This window comes from Phalacrocorax aristotelis, chromosome 5 (assembly GCF_949628215.1).
Source record: "Phalacrocorax aristotelis chromosome 5, bGulAri2.1, whole genome shotgun sequence".
In the NCBI taxonomy this organism is placed as follows: domain Eukaryota; kingdom Metazoa; phylum Chordata; class Aves; order Suliformes; family Phalacrocoracidae; genus Phalacrocorax; species Phalacrocorax aristotelis.
This window is the reverse complement of record NC_134280.1, coordinates 64,828,809-64,852,342: the sequence shown is the minus strand read 5'-3', so window position 1 is coordinate 64,852,342 and position 23,534 is coordinate 64,828,809. Positions and strand designations below refer to the sequence as shown.

At 38.4% G+C, this 23,534-nt stretch overlaps 1 protein-coding gene across 2 annotated transcripts in view; it reads left to right on the top strand.

The window, feature by feature from the left end:
- The window catches only part of ANO3 (anoctamin 3), a 219,201-nt gene that overhangs the window by 151,360 nt on the left and 44,307 nt on the right, over positions 1–23,534 (top strand). For both annotated transcript variants that reach the window (XM_075094950.1, XM_075094951.1), the window contains exons 5-12: positions 547–699; positions 3,114–3,214; positions 7,435–7,479; positions 13,420–13,551; positions 14,929–15,035; positions 16,443–16,498; positions 18,877–18,998; positions 20,235–20,369. In XM_075094950.1, coding sequence (XP_074951051.1) covers positions 547–699; positions 3,114–3,214; positions 7,435–7,479; positions 13,420–13,551; positions 14,929–15,035; positions 16,443–16,498; positions 18,877–18,998; positions 20,235–20,369 — 851 coding nt within the window. The remainder of the gene's footprint in view (positions 1–546; positions 700–3,113; positions 3,215–7,434; positions 7,480–13,419; positions 13,552–14,928; positions 15,036–16,442; positions 16,499–18,876; positions 18,999–20,234; positions 20,370–23,534) is intronic.

The window sequence follows — 23,534 nt, the reverse complement described above, 5'->3', positions numbered from 1 at the left end:
TGTAAGCATGAGGAGAAGGAACTAGGCAAGATTTAAACATTGCTAACATGACATTGGAAAAGCAATTCTGCTGGAATATCCAGGAAAACATTCCAATCAATCGTGCTTCTTTTTTGATGTCTTAAATTTATTTCTTTTTTGGAGAAAATACGTTCGTTCTGTAAGATTTGCCCAGGTACAAAGCTGGGAAGCTTGGTTTAATTTACTTCTCTTTAAATGTTATTAATTCTTGCTGGAAAGTAAAGATTAGCAGGAGTTTCTCTGTCCCCTGCCTCCCCTCCCCAGTAATTTTAAGGTTTTCCACAACTGAAAAACAGCTAGAATACAGGGTCTGTGGAGCTATTTCATTTTGGTTTGTTCTAATTAATTTGAAATCCTGACCCACTGATGCATATGAACTGCCTGTTATTGTGACTTGTCCTTTATATATTCATCCTGTGGATATGCGGATATTTCTATGCTTTAGGAAATTCTGTGTTACACAGAATACGCGGTGGGCCTTCGTCTTTATGAATGCCACATTTAGTGTATTTTTATCTTCTCCAGACTGATGCCATGGCATCATCAGGCCTCTTCTTCAAAGATGGCAAAAAACGCATTGATTACATCTTGGTCTACAAGAAGTCAAGTCCACAGGTAGAAAAAAGAAGCACATTTGAGAAGAATTTGAGAGCAGAAGGGTTGATGTTAGAACGAGAGGTGAGTCTTGTCATTTATGTAGTATAAAGAAACCTTTATAATACTGCAGTACTTTATTGGATTTACAAATGATTCCTGATAGTCTCACAAGCCTTTCCAGTCAGGCTTTGATTAATGCTATTAAATTAATAACAACAATTGTTTGATAAGCGTGTGTTTAACATGTTTTGGGGAGCCGTGCTTGTACGCATATACACATACGCAGGTACCCCCCGAAGTATAATCACTTTTAAACTGGAGCAGGTGTAGTGCAATATAGAGGGGAAAATTCTAGCTCCTTATGATTGCAAAACAGAAGAAGCTTCCGTAACTCATGTTGCTGCTCTGGTAGATAACCTCTCTGTCTTTCAGCAGAATGCATGATACTAAATGGCTCTGGTTTTAAAGGGGTAAAGATTTTCAGTGTCAAATTAATCCACCTCTAGTTTAAATGGCTTGATCCGCATTGCGCTTTTTGAGCTAGACTAGTTTACAATTTAAGTGCTACTCTTCAGGCTTCTGAATTTTCTTGAATATATTTAAAACGAAAAATAGACCATTATTCTAATTATATTAAAAATTAAATTAATATTTCATGCAGAGTGCAAAGTTTCACTGTCAAATCCCTCCTCCCTTTATTTAAATACTGAAACTTCTAAAATCTTTGAGTATTACAGGCAATTTTTTTAATCCTTTTTCTTCCTAAATTGCATGGGTGTAATTCTGTTGTCTTGACTCCGACCTGTTATAGTTTGTTTTCCCAAAATTCCAAGTTAATATCTCTTCAAGGCTCCTAACAGCGTTGCTGGTACCATAGAGATTAATTGATTGTGAGCACCTAGACACAAACATCAATCTTCTAAATAAATATTAAAAGCAAGATGTTCTTTGCATTGTCAAAAAAATAAATTATAGGGAGTTGTGGTTTTGCTTGCATTTTAATTTTTTCCTTCCCTGCTCTGTGCTAGTGGAGTGTGTTTGGAAATTCAGGAATTTTTTGTTTCCTTATGTGAAACGATGGGCAAATGCCTTTGTTTGTCTGTCTAAGAACCATTTCACAAGCATGATAAATTGTTGCTGTTGTGATTGGGATATCAGTAATGACAGTTATAATTAAAAAAAGGAAGGAAAACAAAGCCAGGAAAACAGCCTTTGATTTTTGGTGTTTCATGGATTACTTATGAACCAGGCTACCCTGAAGTAAGCTCCTCTACTTCTTGTGTCTTCAATCCTGATTTATACTTTTCAACTCAATAGAATTAGCTTCCGTGTTCTAGCAATGAGCTTTTAACTGTTTTGAAGTCCTTGCAAGTTCTAGCTGACAATGTAGCATATTCCTAAATAACTGACCTCACAGTAGTTTGAAATTTGGTTTTAAGGCTTTTAAAGATTGTTTGGAGCCTGGTAGAAAAAAAAAAAATCAGAATTTGGGATATTTATTGAAATCAGAACAAGCTGGGCCTGAGTCAGTTCAGAAGTATTTTACTTCAGAAATAATATGTTTTTTATAAGATCATAATTCTAACTATCAAGTGTTTTTAATAGTCTTCCAGTAGTATTTTTAAATCCACATCTTTTTGAGAAAAAGAAAATCCTAGAAATCCCGTGATATGACTTTGTGGAACTGGTAGGTAGAATTTTGAACATTTTACATTTTATTAACCCTTTAACTAAATTTTGTTTTGCCTTTACTTGCCAAACCTTGCATTACTCATGTTTTTTGGGAGGCTTTAATCAGACTCTATTGAAATATTTACTTATAAAAATGCAAGCAAATACATCTGGGAGGAGGGTTTGGAACTGAAATGTTCATAAGAAAAGATAAATACAGGAACATATAATGCTGAAAATCTTATGTACAAATAAATTAGCGATGAAAAACATTTGTGTAGGGTATTCCTTGTAACTGTACAAAAAATCTCAATTTATACAGAGATCACATTTATAAGTTCATTGCAGATATTGCAATTACTTAACCATTCCCTGGAGTTACCGTTTGGCAGAGTGGGACCTGCAGTCTTCTCTCAGCTGTTGTTATGTCTCTAGCAGCTGAGCACTGTTCTCCTTAAATGGGGGAGACACTGAATGGTCTTCAAACTCAGATGATTTTGAAGGGATTTAAAATTAATTCATTTATGCCAGGTCAAAAAATTCTGCATAAAGCCTTTCTCTACTTCTGCTGTGTTTGTAAGCAAAAATCTGTTCTACAGATTCCTTTTGACAGTTACGAGTTTATTCATGTTCCAGGGTTTGGGAGAAAAAAAAAAGTTATTAATTTTGGTTTGTCGAGCTCAGAGCACTTACAGTGTTTTCAGACTCGCATGGCAACTTCAGGCCTACAAGCAGAATTTGACCCTGAAGAATGCTTTGAGAAAGGTGAATGCCATAAAGGCTTGAATTATTAATACGTATTTCTTTGTTACCGCTCTTTACAGCCAGCTGTTACGAACAGTGATATCATGTTTGTTAAAATTCACTGTCCATGGGAGACATTGTGCAAATACGCAGAAAGAATGAACATCAGGATGCCTTTCAGGTATTGTGGAAACTCCTTTTAGGAACTTGTAATTTAGTGGTTAATATTAAATGTTCATTAATTACATTAGGGCTAAAATGCAATCTTTGCTGCATTGTGGCCAGGCATGCTTGTGTTTAGTTTAGTGAGGTGATAGGGAGAGAAGAGAGGAGAAGCAAATAGTAGGCACTGTTCTTTTTCACATTCACCTTGTACTGGTACATGGTACACGTGTACTTGTTTTCAGACTTACCTTCCAAGTCAAACGGAGGATGTGTCTTCAGAAAATACTGTTAGTAGTTCACACATTGTTTTGGATGTTCTTGGCAGAGGTTCGGATATTCTCCATCTGAGCTCAAGTATTCTCCATTGTTTTAGGGTATTTCTGAAGCCTTCCCCAAAGGCAAGTGAAATGACAGAAATAGCTGGTGTCTTCTGTGTCTCCAGTATAACACATGTTGGCATACTTTGAATGTAATGAGATACGTTTATTTCTTGGTCCACTAGCTTTCCTTTGGCAGAATAATGAACTGAACCGAATTCCTTGTCTGTGGGCTAAACAAATTCTATCATATGTTTTTACAATAAATATTTGTTATTTATTTGTAGGACAAGTTGTTACCTCTGGCAATAATACAGAAGTTTTTAAAGGAGAAAACGTCCCTGTTCGAATTGATTAATAACATTCTTCCAGAGGAAAAGAGCATGTACTGTGCTGTAAACCTCATCAGGAGATAAAGTGCTAATCAGATGCCAAAGCTGTGTGACTCACGGAAAATACCCTTACAGCACTCCTTTCTCACTTGAATGGCCAAGTGCTCTGTCTTTCCTGTCCCTGCTGATTTCAGCTATCACAATGTGGCTCTCTTGCATTGGTTGTAAGCCAAAAACAGTCATCATGACGCATCCTTTGCTCAAAATTCGCTTCAAGTAGCCAGTTCTATACTGAGTTTCCACATCATCCCGTTAAGTCTTCAAATAAAGGCTCCTTTCTGTTTAAAAAAAAGTTTCCTGTAACGGTCATCTTCCATATGTTTGAGAATATTATTATAGTGCCATTTGAGCTTCTCTAGTTTGAATAATTCTTGTCAACATTTCCAATATAGAAGTGTTTGCATATGTGTACACACACACACACACAAACAATCTAAATTCCAATTCAAAAATAGTTCTTTCTTGCTTTTGATACTTGAAGTGACATAATTAAGTCAGGATTTAGCAATAGTTTGAGTTCTTCATCATTTTAGTAACTTCACAGATCAGTAGTGCTCTTCAGAGTTAAAAAAAGGTCTGACTTCTGCAATACTACTTTATTTGGAAGGCATTCAAAGTCACGTTTGTTTATTATGCAATTAACTGACATGTAAATTTTTATATTTTTTTTATGTCCAGCTTTCTTTGTTTCTGGACTGTTGCTTTAGCTTTCTATTATCCCACTCAGTTCAGTACACCAAAAGTGTATAAAATGCTAAATTTTGCTGCTTCACCTTGTTGGCAGCTTTGCTGTAGAATGAAACACATTTATTTGGTAAGAAAAAAGCCCGCTGCCCATCTCTAGCTCCATAACAGAACTATAAGACATAGTAAATTGATCACCAGTTCTTTTCTCTTTAAAAGGATTTTAATAGGAGTTTAAATGAAATTCCAGTCTAAAACTTGTGTGACTATTTCATATAGGCTGTTTCTTTAATTTCCATACTTCTGAAAAAATAAAAGCGGCCACACAAAGTGGATGTAGCAGAAGAGACCGAAGGTCTGGTTTGCTCTGCCAGCAGCCAGTCTGAAGCATCCAGTACAGAAGCCGAGCAAATCTAGAGCAGTGTTTCACATAGCCTGCTCTCCTTCCAGGAGGCTGTGGTTTAGAGACTTTCTGAGGCAGAGTTCATGTTTTCATCTTTGCTTATATTAGCCCTCTGATGCCTTTTTGTGGATGCAAAAATAGCCATCTGCCCTTCCGTAACAACATCCTGTGACCACACATTTTGTAATTTAATTACATGTTCTTTCAAAAGCACTTTTATTTAAGTCTTGAGCCTGCTTATTGAAATCAAACTTTTCTTAACTGGATGGCATTTATTGTTTTCCTGAGCTCACTATTTTCTCCACTCAGATATCCTTATGGGTCTCTTCCAGCTTGAGATATTCTATGACTTTAAGAACAGATTATTTCTCTTAGCCTTTATCTGATTTACCAGTGGTTTCTGACTGTCCATTTTTAATACATAATCAAAGAAGAGAGCTAACCTTCCCTGCAGTACTTCAATGCAGTACACCCTTGTTCTCTTGCACAGTGTTGCAAAATTTGGGCTTTTGGGGATGGCCACTAAAATTTACCATAAGGTGGTATCCTATATGAGTAATACATGAAGAATTAAGCTCATACTTTTTAGGTTCATTTTGCTTAATGCAGGAATCTAAACAAAATCAGTGAACTTATTACATGGGTTAAGAGGTATTTCTCTTTTGCTGAAAAGTAGAAAAGCTTTTTTTTCTGCCCTGAGGGACCACCTAGCATCCTAGAACTGTTTTAGCGTGGCATTATTCCTAAATGTGTTGGCAGCTATATAGTATACATCATATATATAATATAGATGGATCCCAGTGTTTCAGTTACAGAAGGAAATTTTTCTGTCATTTCAAGAGACTCTGTGGTAGTTACTGTTGTCTTGTGTCTGGCTTCAGACAGGATTTATGTTAGCACCGAGGTTTGATAATGACTGTATTATACTTTTAACAATTTATAGATATTTTTGTTAAGTATGTGGTCTGTCAGTAGAAATGAAGCTCTGTTATATATTTCTGAAACTCAGGCAAAAGGTTCATTTTATCTGTGTCTACAGGTATCTCTTGTGACACGTGATTATTACTGTATGTAATGAACAAATTAGTTGTATCTGCAGCTCACCTGGACTCCATCTGGGCAAAACAGCAAAGGGCTATTAAAGGGAATGAAGGAAGGGTTTTGTTAAAAAAGCATTATGTCTGAAAATCCTTTACTGATTCTTCATTGCTTCGTTTACAATTCTGCCTAGTAGTAGCAAGTGTCAGGCTGCCAACAGCCGGCAGATTGGCACATACATAGTTTTCCAATGGCTACGTATTTTCTAGGCAACGTTTCCTTCTCACTTCTTTTAGTATGTTCATTTCATTGTTACTTTAATGTAAGCAATGTCCTTTAATCGATCTCAGATACTGCCCAGACGGGCAGTTGCAGATCTTGTTCAGTTATGGTTCTAGGCTAAGTAGTGATGGAGAAGTATCCAGAGTGAAAGTACCATTTTTGTGTGTGTTAGAATGGGGCGGGGGAATAAGATATTGACTGAAAAGAATGTTAAACTTTTATATTAATGTATCCAAATAAGCTTGTTTTAATTCCTCCTAAAAAATAAACCTTGCAGGAGCAGAAAGGATTTAGGCAAACTTTAAGATGAACTGAGCAGGGAGCAAAGCCCCCGGTGCTGAAATCCTCTGTCCCCAGATGAATGCCATGGTAAAGACACGGATACCCTGAGGAATCTGCATGATCGAGGCCTTTGCGTAGTTGAAATGTGACCTGAGATGATAGGAGGAGGCCAGAAAAAAACTGAAAAAATTAAACTAGATGTGTAAAATATTACATTGCAGCAAATATGTTTCTATACAGTTTCAAAATAACTGTTTTCAGAAGACTACTGGGAATGTCTGGTCTTGTTTCTCGGAGTTGCTATGGCAGGTGAAGGGTGGAGAGAAGAAAACTTCTAACATAAAAGTTGTTTGTTCCAGTTCGTACTTCTAGTCTTTTGCTTTTAGGGCCGTGTATTGTTCTTCAGTTGGATGCAAAGTGTCAAGGGAAGGTGATGGTATACCACCTCAGAGAACGAAGATAATACCTAATGGCATTAAGTGCTGATGAGATTCAATGCATAAAGTGCATAAGGCATTTATTTAATAGCCTGTTAATTCTTCTAAAATGAGTTTCTTGAAATAAAAGCTAAGACGGGCACATGAATACTAGCATGACACCATTGAACGCTGTCTGATGGGTGTCTTATGAATGAGGACCAAATTTTCACCTTGAAAATATGTGAAATCACAGCATTTTAATGACTTATTCTATTTCAGTTGCCTTTTTTAAGTGTTTTTCACCTTTCTGCCTGTGAAAATGCATGTTTTAAAATGTCCAGTGTTCTTTTACAATGTGTATGTCCTTTTCAACTGTCTCCTACTTGATTATTCTCAGCTGATTTTTGCTGTTCTTTCAGGAAAAAATGTTATTACACTGACTGGAGGAGCAAAACCATGGGCAGGTTGGTGGGTGATGTGTGGCTTCTAATTTTGTCCGATAGTCACCCTGCTAAAGAAAATCCATTCGCAGTTGTAAATTTATCCAGAAAACTTGGAAAATTAAATTATTTTCCTGAAAACTCAAAATACGTTAGCTCAAAGTGCTAAGATATTCGTCTGTAACAAGATGCAGTACTTTAAAGCTTTGCCAGTTCTCATTTTAGAAATGCAAAAGTGTTTATGCCAGGAAAAAAAAGAGCTTTATCCTGGCAGCAAAGATTTAATACTGGAGCCATCTCTACAGTCATGTCTGCCGTTACCAAGGCATCTATCTGTCGCATGGAAGATACTTTCAAGTGTATGTAACAGATTCTGGTAGTCAGCTATTTCCTGAGACAAGCAAATGTAACTTCTCTCATGTGTGTCCTTGTGATCAGGACTAAATCAACACCACACACCGAAGGCTGTTGTGTGTTTTTGTTTGATAGCTGGCAGAATAACTTGCATAGAATCATAGAATCGTTAAGGTTGGAAAAGGCCCTTAAGATCACCGAGTCCAACCGCTAACCTATCACTGCCAAGTCCACCACTAAACCATATCCTCAAGCACCACGTCTACCCTTTTTAAATACCTCCAGGGATGGAGACAACACCACCTCCCTGGGCAGCCTATGCCAATGCCTGACAACCCTTTCGGTGAAGAAGTTTTTCCTGATATCCAACCTAAACCTCCCCTGGCGCAGCTTGAGGCCATTTCCTCTTGTTCTATCGCTTGTTACTAGGGAGAAGAGTCCGACCCCCGCCTTGCTACAACCTCTTTTCAGGTAGTTGTAGAGCAATAAGGTCTCCCCTCAGCCTCCTCTTCTCCAGGCTAAACACCCCCAGCTCCCTCAACCGCTCCCCATAAGACTTGTTCTCTAGACCCTTCACCAACTTTGTTGCCCTTCTCCGGACACGTTCCAGCACCTCGATGTCCTTCGTGTAGTGAGGGGCCCAAACCTGAACACAATATTTGAGGTACAGCTTCAGCAGTGCGGAGCACAGGGGCACCATCCCTGCCCTGCTCCTGCTGGCCACACTATGCCTGTTGCAGTGAAAGCCATTTAACTCTCTGGGAGGCAGACACGGGCAAACCTCACCCGCAGCTGCTGCCATTGTTGCTGCTTCTGTCTGCCAGGAGAAGGGTACAAGCGGACACAGCAGTGGGCGAAAGGAGTCTGGGGGAACTGGGGAGCAAGAACGGGAGACATGTGAGCTGTAATCACTCCCCATTGCTCTAGACAGACATAATGATGTCCTGTAAATCCTAATTACCTACAGAAAAGATATTAAAATTTTTACATGAGGGAAATCTCCCGCAATAGTTTACTATCACGGGTTTTCTCGAGGTGGATCTTGAGATGAGATTACATTTGATTTAGGTTCTCCTGTTGTTACTTTGGATGATGAAGAGCTCTCATTATTCCTCAGGAACAATTTAAGTATTCTCATGATACTAGTTTGAAAGATGATCAGCTAATGAAAATAGACAAAGCATTGTTGAATAGTAAAGTGAGAAAACTTTAAATACATATGCAGATAAAACGTATTGAAATAAAACAGTCTACAACATAAATTTACAACTGCGTTTTTCCTCTTCCCGGCCATTCACATGCTTGCTCCATTGTAGTGTGCATTATGAAAAATGTAAGCGATGTACTTTGTAATGCAAAGGCAAAATCAACAAGCTTTACTGCAAAATTGTCTCATTTCATCTCTAATCCATCTGGTGAGTCCTAGATATTAAATTTATTTTCTTTATTTAGAAGGACAGATGTCCAAAACATGCAATTGAAGTTGCACAGTACCTGTGAACCAAGTAATACAGAATTTTCATGCCAGACTGGTTTTTCATTTGAGACAAATGTTTTTACTTGTGAGAATTTGGGGGCGAATATTTTTCTGAATATTTTCTCTGCCACTTTATGTAATCCAGTGCACAAAGGAGTAGTGTCAAGAAAAAGAAAAAGAAGCTATCTCTAAAAATGAAAGCTAACTCTAGAATTGCTGTCATACACCTCTGACCATCTTAACTTCTACTACTGTCATTGTTTGTTTGCATCTTACAACTTTCCAAACATAACTGCTTCTCTGTATTTTATCAAATTTCTCATTAATATTTCGAAGTTAAGAGGAGTTTACAAGAGCTACGATGAAGAACTATATTAAAATCTATGTATATCAAAGGTAAAATTCAAGGCTATAGAGTTTCTATAATTCAAGAATATGAGGTAACACTAGTATATTAGACCCTGCTGTGGCATGTACCCTTCTCTGAATTTACTGACATGGTTATGTGGTAGAAGTATGTATCTATAAATGTCCTTTTAAAAGTCTGCAAAAGATTATTAGGAGCATGAATGAATGGACAGAAGATAAATGTAATGCTTACTGGTATACTGTCTTTCTTACATGTGATATCTCTGTGGGGTGTCTCTATTTCTTTTTTTACATACCTTAAAAAAAAAAAAAACCCTTGACGTTGTGCTTAATCCTAGGAAGCGTGAATGCTACTCATAGGGCCACACTGTAGGAATAATTTTATCATGCTGCTTAAGAGCACTGTTTGAAAAGCCTTCAATGCTTTTCAAATTCAAAGTGAAAATCTTTTCAAAGGAAAGGAAGCTGCTGAAGTGGGACGTGCAAGTAAATAATGTAGGTTCTCAAAAATTGTCGGAACTCTCACATTTAAGCCTGAATAACCTAACGAATGAGTCTTGTATCTGCCATATCAGACACACTGATTTCATGCTGGTTAAGAATGACGTTGAGGAAGAGAAAATTAAAAGACAGTTGCCTTAGTATTCAGCTTCATTCTGCCCACTGAAATGTTGAAATAAATTTCTACTTACAAGGATGGAGAACCAAAATTGACTCTGTTTAGCGTCTGAGCTGCAATAGGCCTGCTTGGCAAAAGGACTTCTACAGTCTTTCGGATTTCAATCTGCATGCTGAAGTGAAACTGTTAATATCTTTCCATCCAACAAATATACTATATTTTTTTCTTTTTTGGTGATGATTGTGTCCATATATCGAATCTGTAAACCATAACCTGCTTCCCGTTACAAAAGGTAGTACCGTGCTCAGTAATATGGTTGCACGTGGTTGACAACTCTGGCCACAGTCTTGTGTATTTTTCTCAATATATGGGAGGCACAAACACCGAGCGAAATACTGGGTGGTGATTGCTGTGAAAAAGACCTAACACACCTGCATTAAGCAACTGCCGCTGGTCATCTCGTTCCATGAGTCTGATCAGATAATCCCAAATTCACCCATACTTTGTTTCTTTGCATTGCAGTCTGCTGAGTTAATGTAATCTGCAAGGGTTTTTGAACCTAACTAGTTCTGCAAAAAAAGAGCAACCAACCAAATAAAACGTAACAGTACAGTTGAGCATGAAGGTTGAGCAAAGCTGAAATTACAGGCATCTTCACAAAATATTAATTTTTATATCTAAGAATAAAATAGGTGTTTCAGAATAATGTCCCATAGGCCAAGGTGCATAAAGTGACAAGAGCACCAGCTGGAGTGGTTTCAATAAGAGCATACCTGACGTGCTGCCCACATCGTTGCAGCACTGCTCATCTGGGCATTTTTATCTCATTGCGTGAACTCCTGGCTTCGTGAGTGACTTCACCTGACCAGCTCTTCTGCTTTCACTCTTATTAGATAGACTACGCTGAATAGATAAAGTCAAAAATCCATTTAAATTACTACTTTTGACCTAGAAAGCCACTCTGAGTGAGAATGCTAATACTTAGTCCTATGTTTCAGGCAAAAATCTGTCTGAAATTTGTTATCACTTTGAATGAAAGCTCAAAAAAACTTCAGTTTCTTCTTTAATTGTAAAATAATGTAAGCCAGGAAGAGAGGTCGCTCTTGCTGGATTGTTTTTGTACGGGGGAGATGTGCTTTTCAGTTGAAATATTCTTTGCCATCTGAAGGCACTAAGCTTTGGAGTGATCAACTATGAGCAATATACTGAAAAAGCAATCACACCTTAGATAAAAAATCTTTTCACCTTAGAAGAGAAATTGCAAGTGTAATGTGGACATAATTTTTAATTTATTCCAATGCTGTTCTTCATTACTTTGCATGTTAAAAGGAGCAGACGTGAATTTTAAAGAAGAGCTAATTTCTTTAAGATAAAAATTATCTACTAGTTTTTTTTAAATTTTTGGAGGGCGGAAACAATCAAGGCTTTTTACGTAGGAAAATCTGAAATCAGATGCATTGTTGTTCTTCCTGATGCATCAGCATATTTTCCTCGCTGAAGAAAAGCCTGGGTTTTGACTCTAAATAAAATGAGCGTGTGTAAAATAGAAAAAAGGATGAAGAAAATAAAGTGAAAACCGTACTTACATACAGTATGTATAACTTTGCACCGAGAGTACTTCCACTGGAACCAATAAGATAATCAACCCACACAGCAGGGTATTGTTTGAGTAAAGGGGACACGTAAGGGATGCACCTGCCTGGGAGCTGTGTTCTGTGTTTGAACGCTAGTTATGCTTAGTGACAAGTGGAGCGGTGCCCCCCAGGTGCAGTACCAGTTACGTACGGCGTGTGCAGCAGCACCTTGGCAATATATAGCAATAAGAAAATCTGAGATTTTTAAAATTCACATTTGGCTTAGATTTCTGTCTGACAGTGTCCGATAGGTGTAGAACCTTTTTTTGATGATGTTGATAATAAGAGGTACCTTGTCACGAAAGCAGCTTTGCTGCCTGAGAGCAGCTTTCTGTGTCATCACCTGCTGCTCTTAGTTATGAAATGAGTAGCTGTTCCTCTGCTTAGCACAGGCAATTAAGTATTCGCCTCAGATTAAAAAAATCTGATACTTGGCTTTACACTTTTTGTGGATACGAGATATATATGCTTTATATATCACACATACATATTCATTGAGTAAGGCCCAAATCCTGATGGAAAAATATTATTTAGGGTTATGTTTTTCTAAAATTCCAAGTGTTCTGGATCTCTTATATGCATAAGGTGTCATAATGTAGCATTCATGTAATGCGAGACCTGCTCCTTAAATACCGATATTTCATTGCAGTTGACTACGAAAAAAATATAGGTCAGCAAGGCGTGCAAAATTGGAGTCATAAGGAGGTACCTTCTAGCATTTGCTTGAAAGTTAACTGCATTTCGCTAGATTTTCCCGTGTATAAACTATGTCCTGAGATACTGTTTAGGCAAGTTGCGGTGGAAGAAGTGCCTTTTTGTTACCCGTATATAATCTAACTGATGGCACAAAATACTGTGTTCTGTTTGTGTTTTATAATGTCAGTGTTTATGAACCTGCATGAAGCCATACCTACTTTTTGCCTAAAGATTGTATAACCAATACAGTCCTTGACTTTGTTTGATGTAGAGGTGCACTGTTTTTTAAGGCAATACTGGCCCTTGGATTTTGATGACAATTTTGCAGGGGAAGGCTTTATTGAAATCAGAAAGCCACAAAAATTTGATCCTGAGCAGTGTGGTATTTTCTTTAAAATTTTATGAACTTTAGTGTCTGAATTGGCAGGCAAGGGCGGGAGGAGGAGTTACACTTGCCTTGTCCAGTGGGGCTAGAGAAAATAATTAGATGTATCATTGAGTAAGGCATAAACATCCACGGTTCTGCCAGATGAACTACCTTGGAAAATCATCTTCCCCAGACTCAATACAGCAGCCCCATCTCACACCATAATCCCACAGATTTTAGGATGACTTGTACTTGAGTAAAGCGAGCAAGATCGATCACAAATAAATGCTGCTAATTTTACTCTGAACTCCTTTTTTTCTTTTAGTTACTTGATAAGGAAATTCCCTGCTTTCATTTCATTTTAGTATGATGTCACTTAATATGCATTTTTGGAGCTAGAAATGACAAGCAAGTGAGAGCATGTGAATCTGATTTCTTGCTGTCTCAGTTTGCAGAGGAATATGAGAGAGCTGAAAAGTTGGTTGCCCAGAAATCCAATGAAGCTTGATAAGGAGGCCCTACCCGATCTGGAAGAAACAGATTGCTACACAGCACCCTTTAGCCGCGCACGCATACACCAGTAAGTGCTGGAACTGGAAAGGCAGCACCAGAGACCACAAGGATTTTTTATTTTCTCACTTCTTCTAAGCAAGTGCCATGGAGGCAGCCGTTAACAGATGGTCACTGGCAAATACCCAGTATCGTATTTGATATTTTCTATGGGTTTTCTCTTAAAGCCAAAACCTACTCTCTGTTACTTGCTATTTGACGGTCACTCAGTAGAATAAGCAAAAAATTTGACTGAAAAACGAACGCTGCCGTCTTGGTTTAGAAGTTTTTCTTTCCGTTAGATTACAAAATGCAAATACTTGCTCAGGTTTTCTTTGCTTAATTACATATTTTACTTAGGCAAAACCTGAGACAGCTGTTGAAGTTGGGAACACCTGGAGGCAAGTTACAACCAGTGATGATTTTTTTTTTCTTTCTTATCAGAGCTGCATTTTAAAAATGCTTTTGTCTCTGAAAGTATAAATATACATACCCCAAATAAAACCTCTATATGTTCAAATCGGCATGTTGGTGATGATGTAGTTTAACTGTGCTTTAAATTTTTTCAGGACTCAAAAAGTAAGACTTGAAAACTCTGCCTGTTTCTTCGTTTTGAAAGTATTTTGTGGTAATTCTTTTAGGACAGAAGAGTTGATTTAAAGTAGAAGTATAAATTAGGCTAAATAGGATATCTTTTTTTCTCAGTAAGTGGTCTGAATTTACCCTGGAAAGACAGATTAATTGCATTATAATCTCAATTTTCTTTTTCAGTGATTGACTATATCGCATTGCATCAATCACCTGGTTTTGGTGGTCTTTCTCAACCAGCTCAGCTGATGTTATCAACCATAATAGTGTCACTTTTGGCACAGCTGAAAGGGCAAAAGTTCCCGCATGTCACATTTCTGGCGTCCAGACACCAGAGCCATCTGGGAAAGGATGCTTTATTTGGCTCCATCCTAGGATTCTCTAAGGGAAAGTGGTTGTGGAGCTGCTATTCAAGTGTCCAGTGCATGGAGATAATGCTTTTCTTTCTTCCCCTAACTATTATTTCTGGTACTTCCATGACACAGACATCTGCCAACTCCTAAGTGACTTGAATTTGAGAACAACCACTGCTTCTGAAGATCTCTTTTTACTTAATTATATCCAGAACAGAAATGAGCTAGATAATAGGGTATTTTAGAATTTAGTTTTAATTGCTCTGTCTTCCCAACAATAATCTGTGATGATGATTAAATTTATTGGACCTGACAAGATGCTTTAGGGATGTAAAATGTTATATCTTGTGTAGTAACCAAGGAGGGTACAGATCCAATAAATCACTGTAAGAAGACGATGCTTGAGCAGCTACGTTTCAACACCTGTGCATTGTTTGAATATTAAAAGACGTTTGTTATTTTAATAGTTTTACGATAAACAACAAAGACAGCTTCTTCAGCAATTCCACAAGAAGTAGAATTGTGCATCACATGCTACAGAGAACTAAGTATGAAGATGGAAAATCCAAAATGGGTGAGAATGCTGTATTTTTCTCCTAACCTGAAGCTCTACAAATTTTATATCTTTACTTGCCTGGAAAAGTATCATTTGAGCAAACTCAGTTAATTTTGCCATTCCTTGTAATCTTTTTATTCACTCGGTAACAGAGTTGAAGGAGTGTCACATCAATTATCTTCTTAAATAACTCGGTGAAAATTGTCAATATTTTTCACCTAATTACTCATTCCTTAACGTAACTTTGAGCGATCATGATAACTTTATGTGAACAAGAACCGCAATAAAGATCATACATACATCGGAAAACTGTCGAGTGCTTTCTAGGACTGGTCCTAGTAGTTCTGCTACTACCCAGCAGTTCCAGTCCAGCAGAAGCCACGTGAGCTACGCTTAACTTATCTCCGTGCAGCTCAGAGACAGTTGGCCTGAAGACCAAATTCAGTTTATATCAACTCTTCTACTACGGTATGATATTTTAGAAGGTCTAACGAGTCATTTTCATTTGCAATGAACAGGGGATGTAGGTATGATTTCCTATTTTCTTTGCAGGAATTTAAGAATTAAATATATAGAGACATATTTAAAACCTTATGAAGATCATAGAAATTACAGAAAATTGCTTGAGTTTCTGAAGAAAGGCAGTGGTAAAAAAACATAGAAAACAAAGGCTCAAATCTAATGCCTTTGAAGGTGATGATGGCAAATTTTGTTACGAGATTAGTTTGGCATAATTTGTGTATTTGAATGGGCAAATCTGAAATCTGTCACAAGTACTTATTTCTTGGGGAAGCTGTTGGTCATGGGTGTGCTCTTACAGGCTACTGGATCTTTTTATTATAATTATTAATGGTTATTCATTATTTATTTTTTATAACATGCTTCGACAGTACAACAAATCTGTTTTTAGGAAGACTCTAGGAACTGATCCAAAACGCTGTAGCTGGTAGGGTGCAGAGCGCTGCTCTGCAATCTCCTTCAGCCGGCTTGTATTTAATAACACCAGGTTAGCTTTTACACCTGCAGGCGTTTTGCTGCCTCAGGGACTGCCTGTCCGTACCACTCTCTGTGTATGTCAGACCATCTACTCACCCATAAAATCTCTATCATATACTCTGATGAATACAACAAGAACGTAAGTATCTTCTCACTCTGGATGTGACACAAGCACCCAACGGTGAGACAGAAGTTGCAGACATTGGCCCTCAGGAAGCGGCTGTAGTTTGAAGGAGCCAGAAGTCTCGAGGGCTCAGCACAACCTGCACAAACAGCTGGTGGGATTATTGATTATTGGTGGGTTTAGCAGCCTCCCGAGCATCTAATATTAAGTTACATTCTCGATATGTAACTTGAAAATTTGCACTGCTTGAAATGAAATGTGTATAAAAAAATTTATATCGGAACTAATGCTTTTTTTCTTTTCAGGTATTAATAGATTACTAAATAATGGAACATATGAAGCAGCATTTCCACCACATGAGGTAACCTGGTTGATTTTGTATTTGTCTGTATATATAGGTTAAAGCTTGCGTTAGTGTTTTGAGATCCTGCTTTATTTTTAATTTTGTCCTGCAAACTTGCAATTTCACTATGGAATCTGATGAGACTTTTTTTTATTTATAGCTCTTACTTTAATGCTGGCTTTTAAAATTTTTCTTATGTAATGCTTTATAATAGCTTCCTGGAGCATTTTCTTCATGGACTACAATATCACAATCTTTTTTTGTATTTTGATGAACTAGACATTGCCTGTGGAGATCTTAATGAGAATATCAGTTTTTTCAAATTGTTCCAATTAGTTGTATTAAATCATTTTTGCCTGCCACCTACCAAATGTTCTGTTTTTCTGATAGCTTGTGCACTTGGTCACAGTTAGGGAGACTGGTTAATTATTTCCCATGTAGTCTTTTCTGACTAGTTGTAGATAACTTCTACTTGGTGATATCTTCAGTGGGTTAAAGTCTACTGAAGCCTGTACACCCATGAAGTAAACGAAAACCTTGCATTTCACTTCAGAGGGTTTTCAGACAGTCCTTGTGCATTGGAAAGAAAGAAGCAAGCCACACACCTTCAGTCCTTGTAAGTGCTGATCAGTAGCTTGGTAATTGCAGCCGTGAGCTCTGGCTGCTTGGGCTGAATATTGTGACTTGATCTTGTGTATCAAAGGACTGACCTGTGCTTTACAAATTGCTGAGAGTAATTTTTCGTATGGTATTAATAATTAAATGCTGGGAATATATAAAAAGGAGTATTTTATATAAATAATTGAACATCATTGTTAACTCTTTAGCTGTGCGTTACTGACTTCAGGGAAAAACTGGCCATACTACCAGAAAAACCTGAGAAGCTTTCTCTGGCTGTCAAAACCATGCTGTAATATCCATTTTATATATATGTTCCTTTGGTATGGCATACGCTACTGTTGCAAAGTTTCAGTTAAGGTTAATGAAGTCATATATTTAAGCCACTCTTACCTTAACTACTGCTTGCCTGGTGCTAAGGGCTAGTGGTTGAACACTCTCAAATTTATATTTTTTTTTTTCTTTATCACATGAGCAAATGAGAGTGAAAATTCCATCCCAGTGGGAGTGCTGAGACTTGACGTCTGTTATGGATAAACAGTGCAGAAAGAAGCAGGGGTGGAGGGGGAAGGTTTAATAATACACAATATGGGTAATGCTTTATGCATTGCAGTCATTCATCCCGGTGACTGTAAGGATAAGGTGTTCCTAGGTGTTGCAAAGGACGGACCCTGTGTTGACATTTTTTGTATACTGCTTTGCTGACTGTAATGAGAAATGAGTAGAAATGGACTCTTTGCTATGTTTAGGGGTTTTTTTAACTCATTCTTAAACCAGAGGGTCAGCAGGCTGCAACAAGTAAATAGTGTTCTTTCAATTGTGGGGGAATGCTCAAGATTTCAAATAAATCATAAAAATCTAAATGTCTAAATTACATGCATCTGCCTGGGTCAAGACTCTGTCTGACTGCTAACTCTGAAGTACTGCTCTGGGGAACTCTGCTCTCCTCGCAAGAATTTATTTGGCTCACTTGCAGTTATGTGACAAAAGATTTTCTTTACCATAACTGAGCGGTGGGGTCTTCTGGGGGAAAAAGTTCAACCAAAGCAGATGTCGTCCTTCAGAATTGGAGTAAAATTACAAATACAAGGGATTCTGCTTAGGATGGTTCTAGCGAATCTGTGTGTTACTTTCCAACTGCTGAGCACGAGGCTGTTGTTGCAGGCTGTCAGGCGGTCTGTAAGTGTCAGGCATGGCCTGGAAGGGCTCCTTTTGGGTCAGACTGACTCTGTGTTTTGCTTCTGATGTCTCTGACAGTAGCTTCAAAATAATGCCAGTTCTGTTGTTTCCATCATCTTAGAAAATATGTACCACAGAAAGACGATGGTTTTTTGTACTTTTAAACAGGTGTGAAAGTTGTAGAAAATGTCTAGGAGAGGAGAACCGAGCTGACATACCAGAAATTCCTAAAATTTTATAGGATAGGAAAAAAGGTTCCTCAACCGTCTCATGAAAAATTTTGAGAAATTGAAATGGTGAAAGCAAACAAATAAGTGTATACTAGTGAAACAGAAGCATTGTACTTGATGGCATATAGAGAGTAGTTCTTTATAGTCTGGTTCTATCATTAATTCTTAGAGAAACTGGCCATATCTCATCTGGAGCTGACACGTCAGCCCGACAGAAGACATGTCCTAGAGGTGTCCATAACGTGAGACCTATTTTTAAAAATGTTAAAAATAGTGAACACCCCATTTGAAATTATATTCAAATCCCGAAGAAATGTATATATTTTTCCACAGTGCCTAGTAATGTACTTTTATTTCTTTGTTTTTCAGGGAAGCCACAAAAGCAGACATCCCATCAAAACGCACGGAGCTCAGAATCACAGACACCTCTTATATGAGCGCTGGGCACGGTGGGGAATGTGGTACAAGTACCAGCCTCTCGATTTAATCAGGTATTAGTACTTCGAAGAGTAGCTTGTTTCTGTGACACGACCAACCTGGTCACAATGCATTAACCATACTGGTAAATTCCTTGTCCTTATGCTTTCCTGTAAAATTTAGCTGTTTGGTATTATCAGATAAGACTGAAATTTGTTAAGTTGCTTTTATTGGGGTGGTCGTTTGTGCAGGGCTGTTAATTTCAAATGAGGCTGTATAAAAGGTACATAGATCCAGCTACTTGACAATTTGTACTGTGAAACTTAAAATACAAACCCGTGTAGTGTTCTGCTGATCAGAGACATGTGCCCTCATGAGAGCACCTTTGAAAGCAAACACTGTTACCCACATGGACAGAGTTACCAGATCCAGTGGAGGGAAAATACAGCCTAGTTGCTATGTTTCCACATTGGTTTAAACAAACTTCTGTTTTATATATCATATGAATAATGTCATAGATAACCAAATGTAAAGCGAGAAATATATGTATTTGAAGTTAAATAACTGTGGTGTTTGGGTTTCATTTTTTCCTTATCTTTTAATACCAATTCATTTTTCCTTGCTGTCAGTTTTTATTCCTGATCTGACAGTCATAACCAACCATTGTGCCCAGTATTGTTTCACTGAAGGCTGTGTAGCATGGCGTGTAACATGGGACAATTCTGTGCTGATCAAATAGTATTACCCATGACTGACTTTCTAATCACTGCTACTTCATCTTTTCTAGCAACTGATACCCAAGTTTTTAAGAATTAAAGCTCAGTCTTCAACTTGTGATTTCAATCCATTGTTTTCTCTAATAATGGTTTGAAATACGTCACATTGCATGATTATCTATCATAAATGCTTTTTATAATGGAATGCTTTGGTCATACCAACTTAGTTTATACCTTTCCATAAATTCCTTGTGTCTATGTGTATCTATTTACCTGTCTGTCTCTGTGTGCTAATAAAATGTCCTACAATTGATAATGTTGAAACTAGTACACCTACTTAGTCATTGCAAGGACATGAAAATTACAGAGCATTTCAATTATATCCTTAGAAAATACATGTTCAATTAAGTCTGCAGTTGGTGTCACTAGAATGTTATGCTAGCCTGAAACAAAATGTTTTGGTAAACTGAGAATAATTTTACCATGACCTTGTAATGGTAGTTCCTCATTAGAATTATTCTATTACCGTGAAGATAGGTAGAGGTCACTGTAACTTTTAAGTTTAAACAATGTATGTGTTTCCTTTTCATGTAGGCGATATTTTGGTGAAAAAATTGGACTGTATTTTGCCTGGTTGGGGTGGTATACTGGAATGCTTATTCCTGCTGCCCTGGTTGGGCTGTTTGTTTTCCTGTATGGATTATTTACGATGGATTCCAGCCAAGTAAGGTAAAATCCCATTTAAAAACATAATAGTCTGTTGAAAATTAAGAACAGTCTGGCAAAACTTAGATCATTATTACACTTAAATATACCTTCCAGATATGGTAATTGTGTAAAAATAACCAAATAGCGCACTGGGTTCTTCAGTCAAGTGTATCCACTTTGTGTATCTGTTTTGCATCAAGCTGGGTGCATACCATTCACAGCAAGCGCCCTTACCGCTGCATCGCAGTGATCCCCATTTTGTCTGTGAGGAGAAACAGCAAGTACCGATTCCAATGTCGTAGGTACTGCAGTGATTGTCATTCTAGTCAAGGCTAATGGATGAAAAACCAGTCAAACATACTCCCTCTTTACCCCCATTTTGTCTGTAACTTCCGGAGCGTAGTAGAGCTGCTAAACTTCAACTTATTTTTGTCTATGCCTTTTTTTTATTCCCAGTGGTACTAGTGGCAAATTTTGGGTCTAACAAAATTCTTAACTATGTCAGTGTGAACTGCAGCCAGAAGACCCAGCTTCAGAGAGGTTACAAGCATGTGAAATGAAGTTAGTTTTCAAGTTTCCCACTACTGTGATTTTGCTCTGAGAGGGGTTTATGTCAATTCAGAAAGAGAGATGAGGGCACTTGAGCTAAGTGCTGACTGTATTTTTAGGAACTGCCTCAGAGGATGGACCCTTATTACAAAGTTTTCCATTAGATGTCATCAGACACAACAGTATCAGTGCTCTTAGAATTGCAAGTGTTGCTCCAAGCAGTTTGGACGCTTAGGCTGTAAGTACGCTTGGAGTCAGATTTCATAGGAAGTGTTGTTTCTTGGGCTGCGAGCAGGACTGTTACACATTTTCTGTATGAAATTGTCTTTATCTCTGTTTCACAGTGAGTAGCTATATTCTGCAGTGCTGTAATTATGGCTTTTTTAGGCTTGCTTTTGTACAGCAAAGTCCTGAGAGACTTTACAACTTCAAACTGCATTAAATGCAATAATGTATCAGCCAGGAAACCATGCTATCTTTATGGACATTGTTCTCTGTATTAGGATTGTTTTGCATGATAAATGTCTGTAAAATGCAATGGTTGTAATGTAAAGTAGAGGATCGGCCTCTTCTCTTGGAGCACTGGGACTAGGACTGTTGCCCTGGGAAGCTTATATTCTTCACATGTTCGATGGCACAGTTTCAACAAGGGGGGAACAAAGGGCCATAATCTACTTTTATCAGGGTGCAGCTTAATATTTTAGGTGCTCCTTGTGAGAGAGAAAGATGTGGCATTGGCAATCCCCAGGAGAAAAACAGAATTTATATTAATTAAATTTTCTCAAACTGTAAGCTATTATGTGCTTGTATATGTGTCACACCCTTCTCCCGAGATGACTTAGAGATGCGACTCCCGCTTAGCTCTTTTAATGGAGAGATGCAGTCATCTTGCTTGCTGAAGGTTGCAGGGTGTAAATCGCAGGAGCCCAGAGGTAGGCTAGCTTTGATGTTTTCACGTCCAAAGTTTTTTCCCCTTGGCTGCTGTTGAGTAGCTGCTGACAGAACATACAGATCTTAGTTTGCTGCCTGTGGAGGTTGGTTGGGTTGGGTCCCATCCTGAGGCGCCTCGGCGTCCTGCTGTGCTACAGAGCGCCAAGGTGCCCATCAGAGGCTCAGGACCCTATTCCAGAAGCAAGAGCCTGAAAGTTAGGTGATCTCCGTATCAGCCCTAGATGCCTACAGCGGGGAGGGGAGTATTTATGTATTTAAAATAGCTGACGTTACCCAGCGTTCATTTCAAAATACTGACAGAGGTTGGGTTACTGCAGAAGCCCTAGCCATGTGCTGTGTGCCAGCCCCACGTCTGTAACCTGGATGTGTTAATTCTGGGCAGAAGGTCCTCCCTGCCTTCGATGGTGTGACTCCGTGCGGTCCCTCTGGCTAGTCACGACACAATACTGTCATCTCAGTGCATTGCTGTGACCAAGTTAGTAAGTCCTGCTGTGAGACGTGGAAGTCAAGAACAGAGCTCAACTAACTAAGCCAATTGTGGCTGGTCTGGTACAATGTATGTAGATGTCTTCTGTATCACCTCGCGTACTTAGGCAATTCTAAAGGCCAGTGATAACAGGTGCTGCTCATTGCCATATTTGCTTAGCCTGGAAGGGATTAGTGAGGGTTAGACAGAAACCTCCTACCTAGAGCAGACAGGAGTCATCCATTAGCAGGCAGGCAGACTGCACAACCTAAATGTTCTTATTCTTGCCATATTCTGGGACTGTGAGATTATTTATCTAGCGTTTCTGCAGTCGTTTAAAGAAAACTGCTAGATAAACATCCATAACAGTTTTAAAATAGATCATTTGATTTTGAGCACTGCAGCTACCGCAGTATGCAAATGCAGTGCTCAGCAGCCGTCAGGAGGAAACAGTGTTGGGTACGTTATTCTGACAAAATCTAGACTCAGGAAAGCCAGTGGCCATTAGGAATGTAAACCTTGTGCCAGGGCGTTATGGCAATGTCATATGGCAATGCCACATCGCCCCAGATTCAGTATTATTTAGTGTAATACTATTTCATGTGAAACAGGTTTCACCCTGTTAATGCCTGTTACAAGGAATCAGCGGATGTTAGGAAGCGTTGATTTACAGTACGATAAATTCTGTCAGAAAACCCTATTTTTCAAGCGTCTTGTTTACCACAAAATTTGAATTTTCCAACTGGTCAATTTATTTTTGCGGAAGCATGCTTTCCTCAGCGGTGTCCCTTCACCTCTCAGGCGCAGGGAGCTGTCGTGAGCCCCCCTCTAGTGGCTGCAGGCAGAAAACGACCATTTTCTTCTTTTTCCACTGAGGTCCAGTGCAGTTTCAGCAGAGAGGGAATAGGCAAAAACAAGAGCATACATTCTCATAGAACCAAACGTTGCTTGCGATGCCAGCCGTAGGCTTTGTGCAGCAATAATCCGAGCGTTACGCAGAATGATGTCACACCGAAGAACTAATTTGTTTAAGTTTTTATATGCATATAAAAATACTATATAAATACACGTATTTCTCAGCCTGTGCCAGGGCCCCATCTCAGGCCAGCACGGGCCCCCCTTGTAAAGAAAAGATGCTCCGCGTAGTTCATCTGTGGCTGCCAGATGAAGTTGGAAATCATAGAATCATAGAATCGTTAAGGTTGGAAAAGACCCTTAAG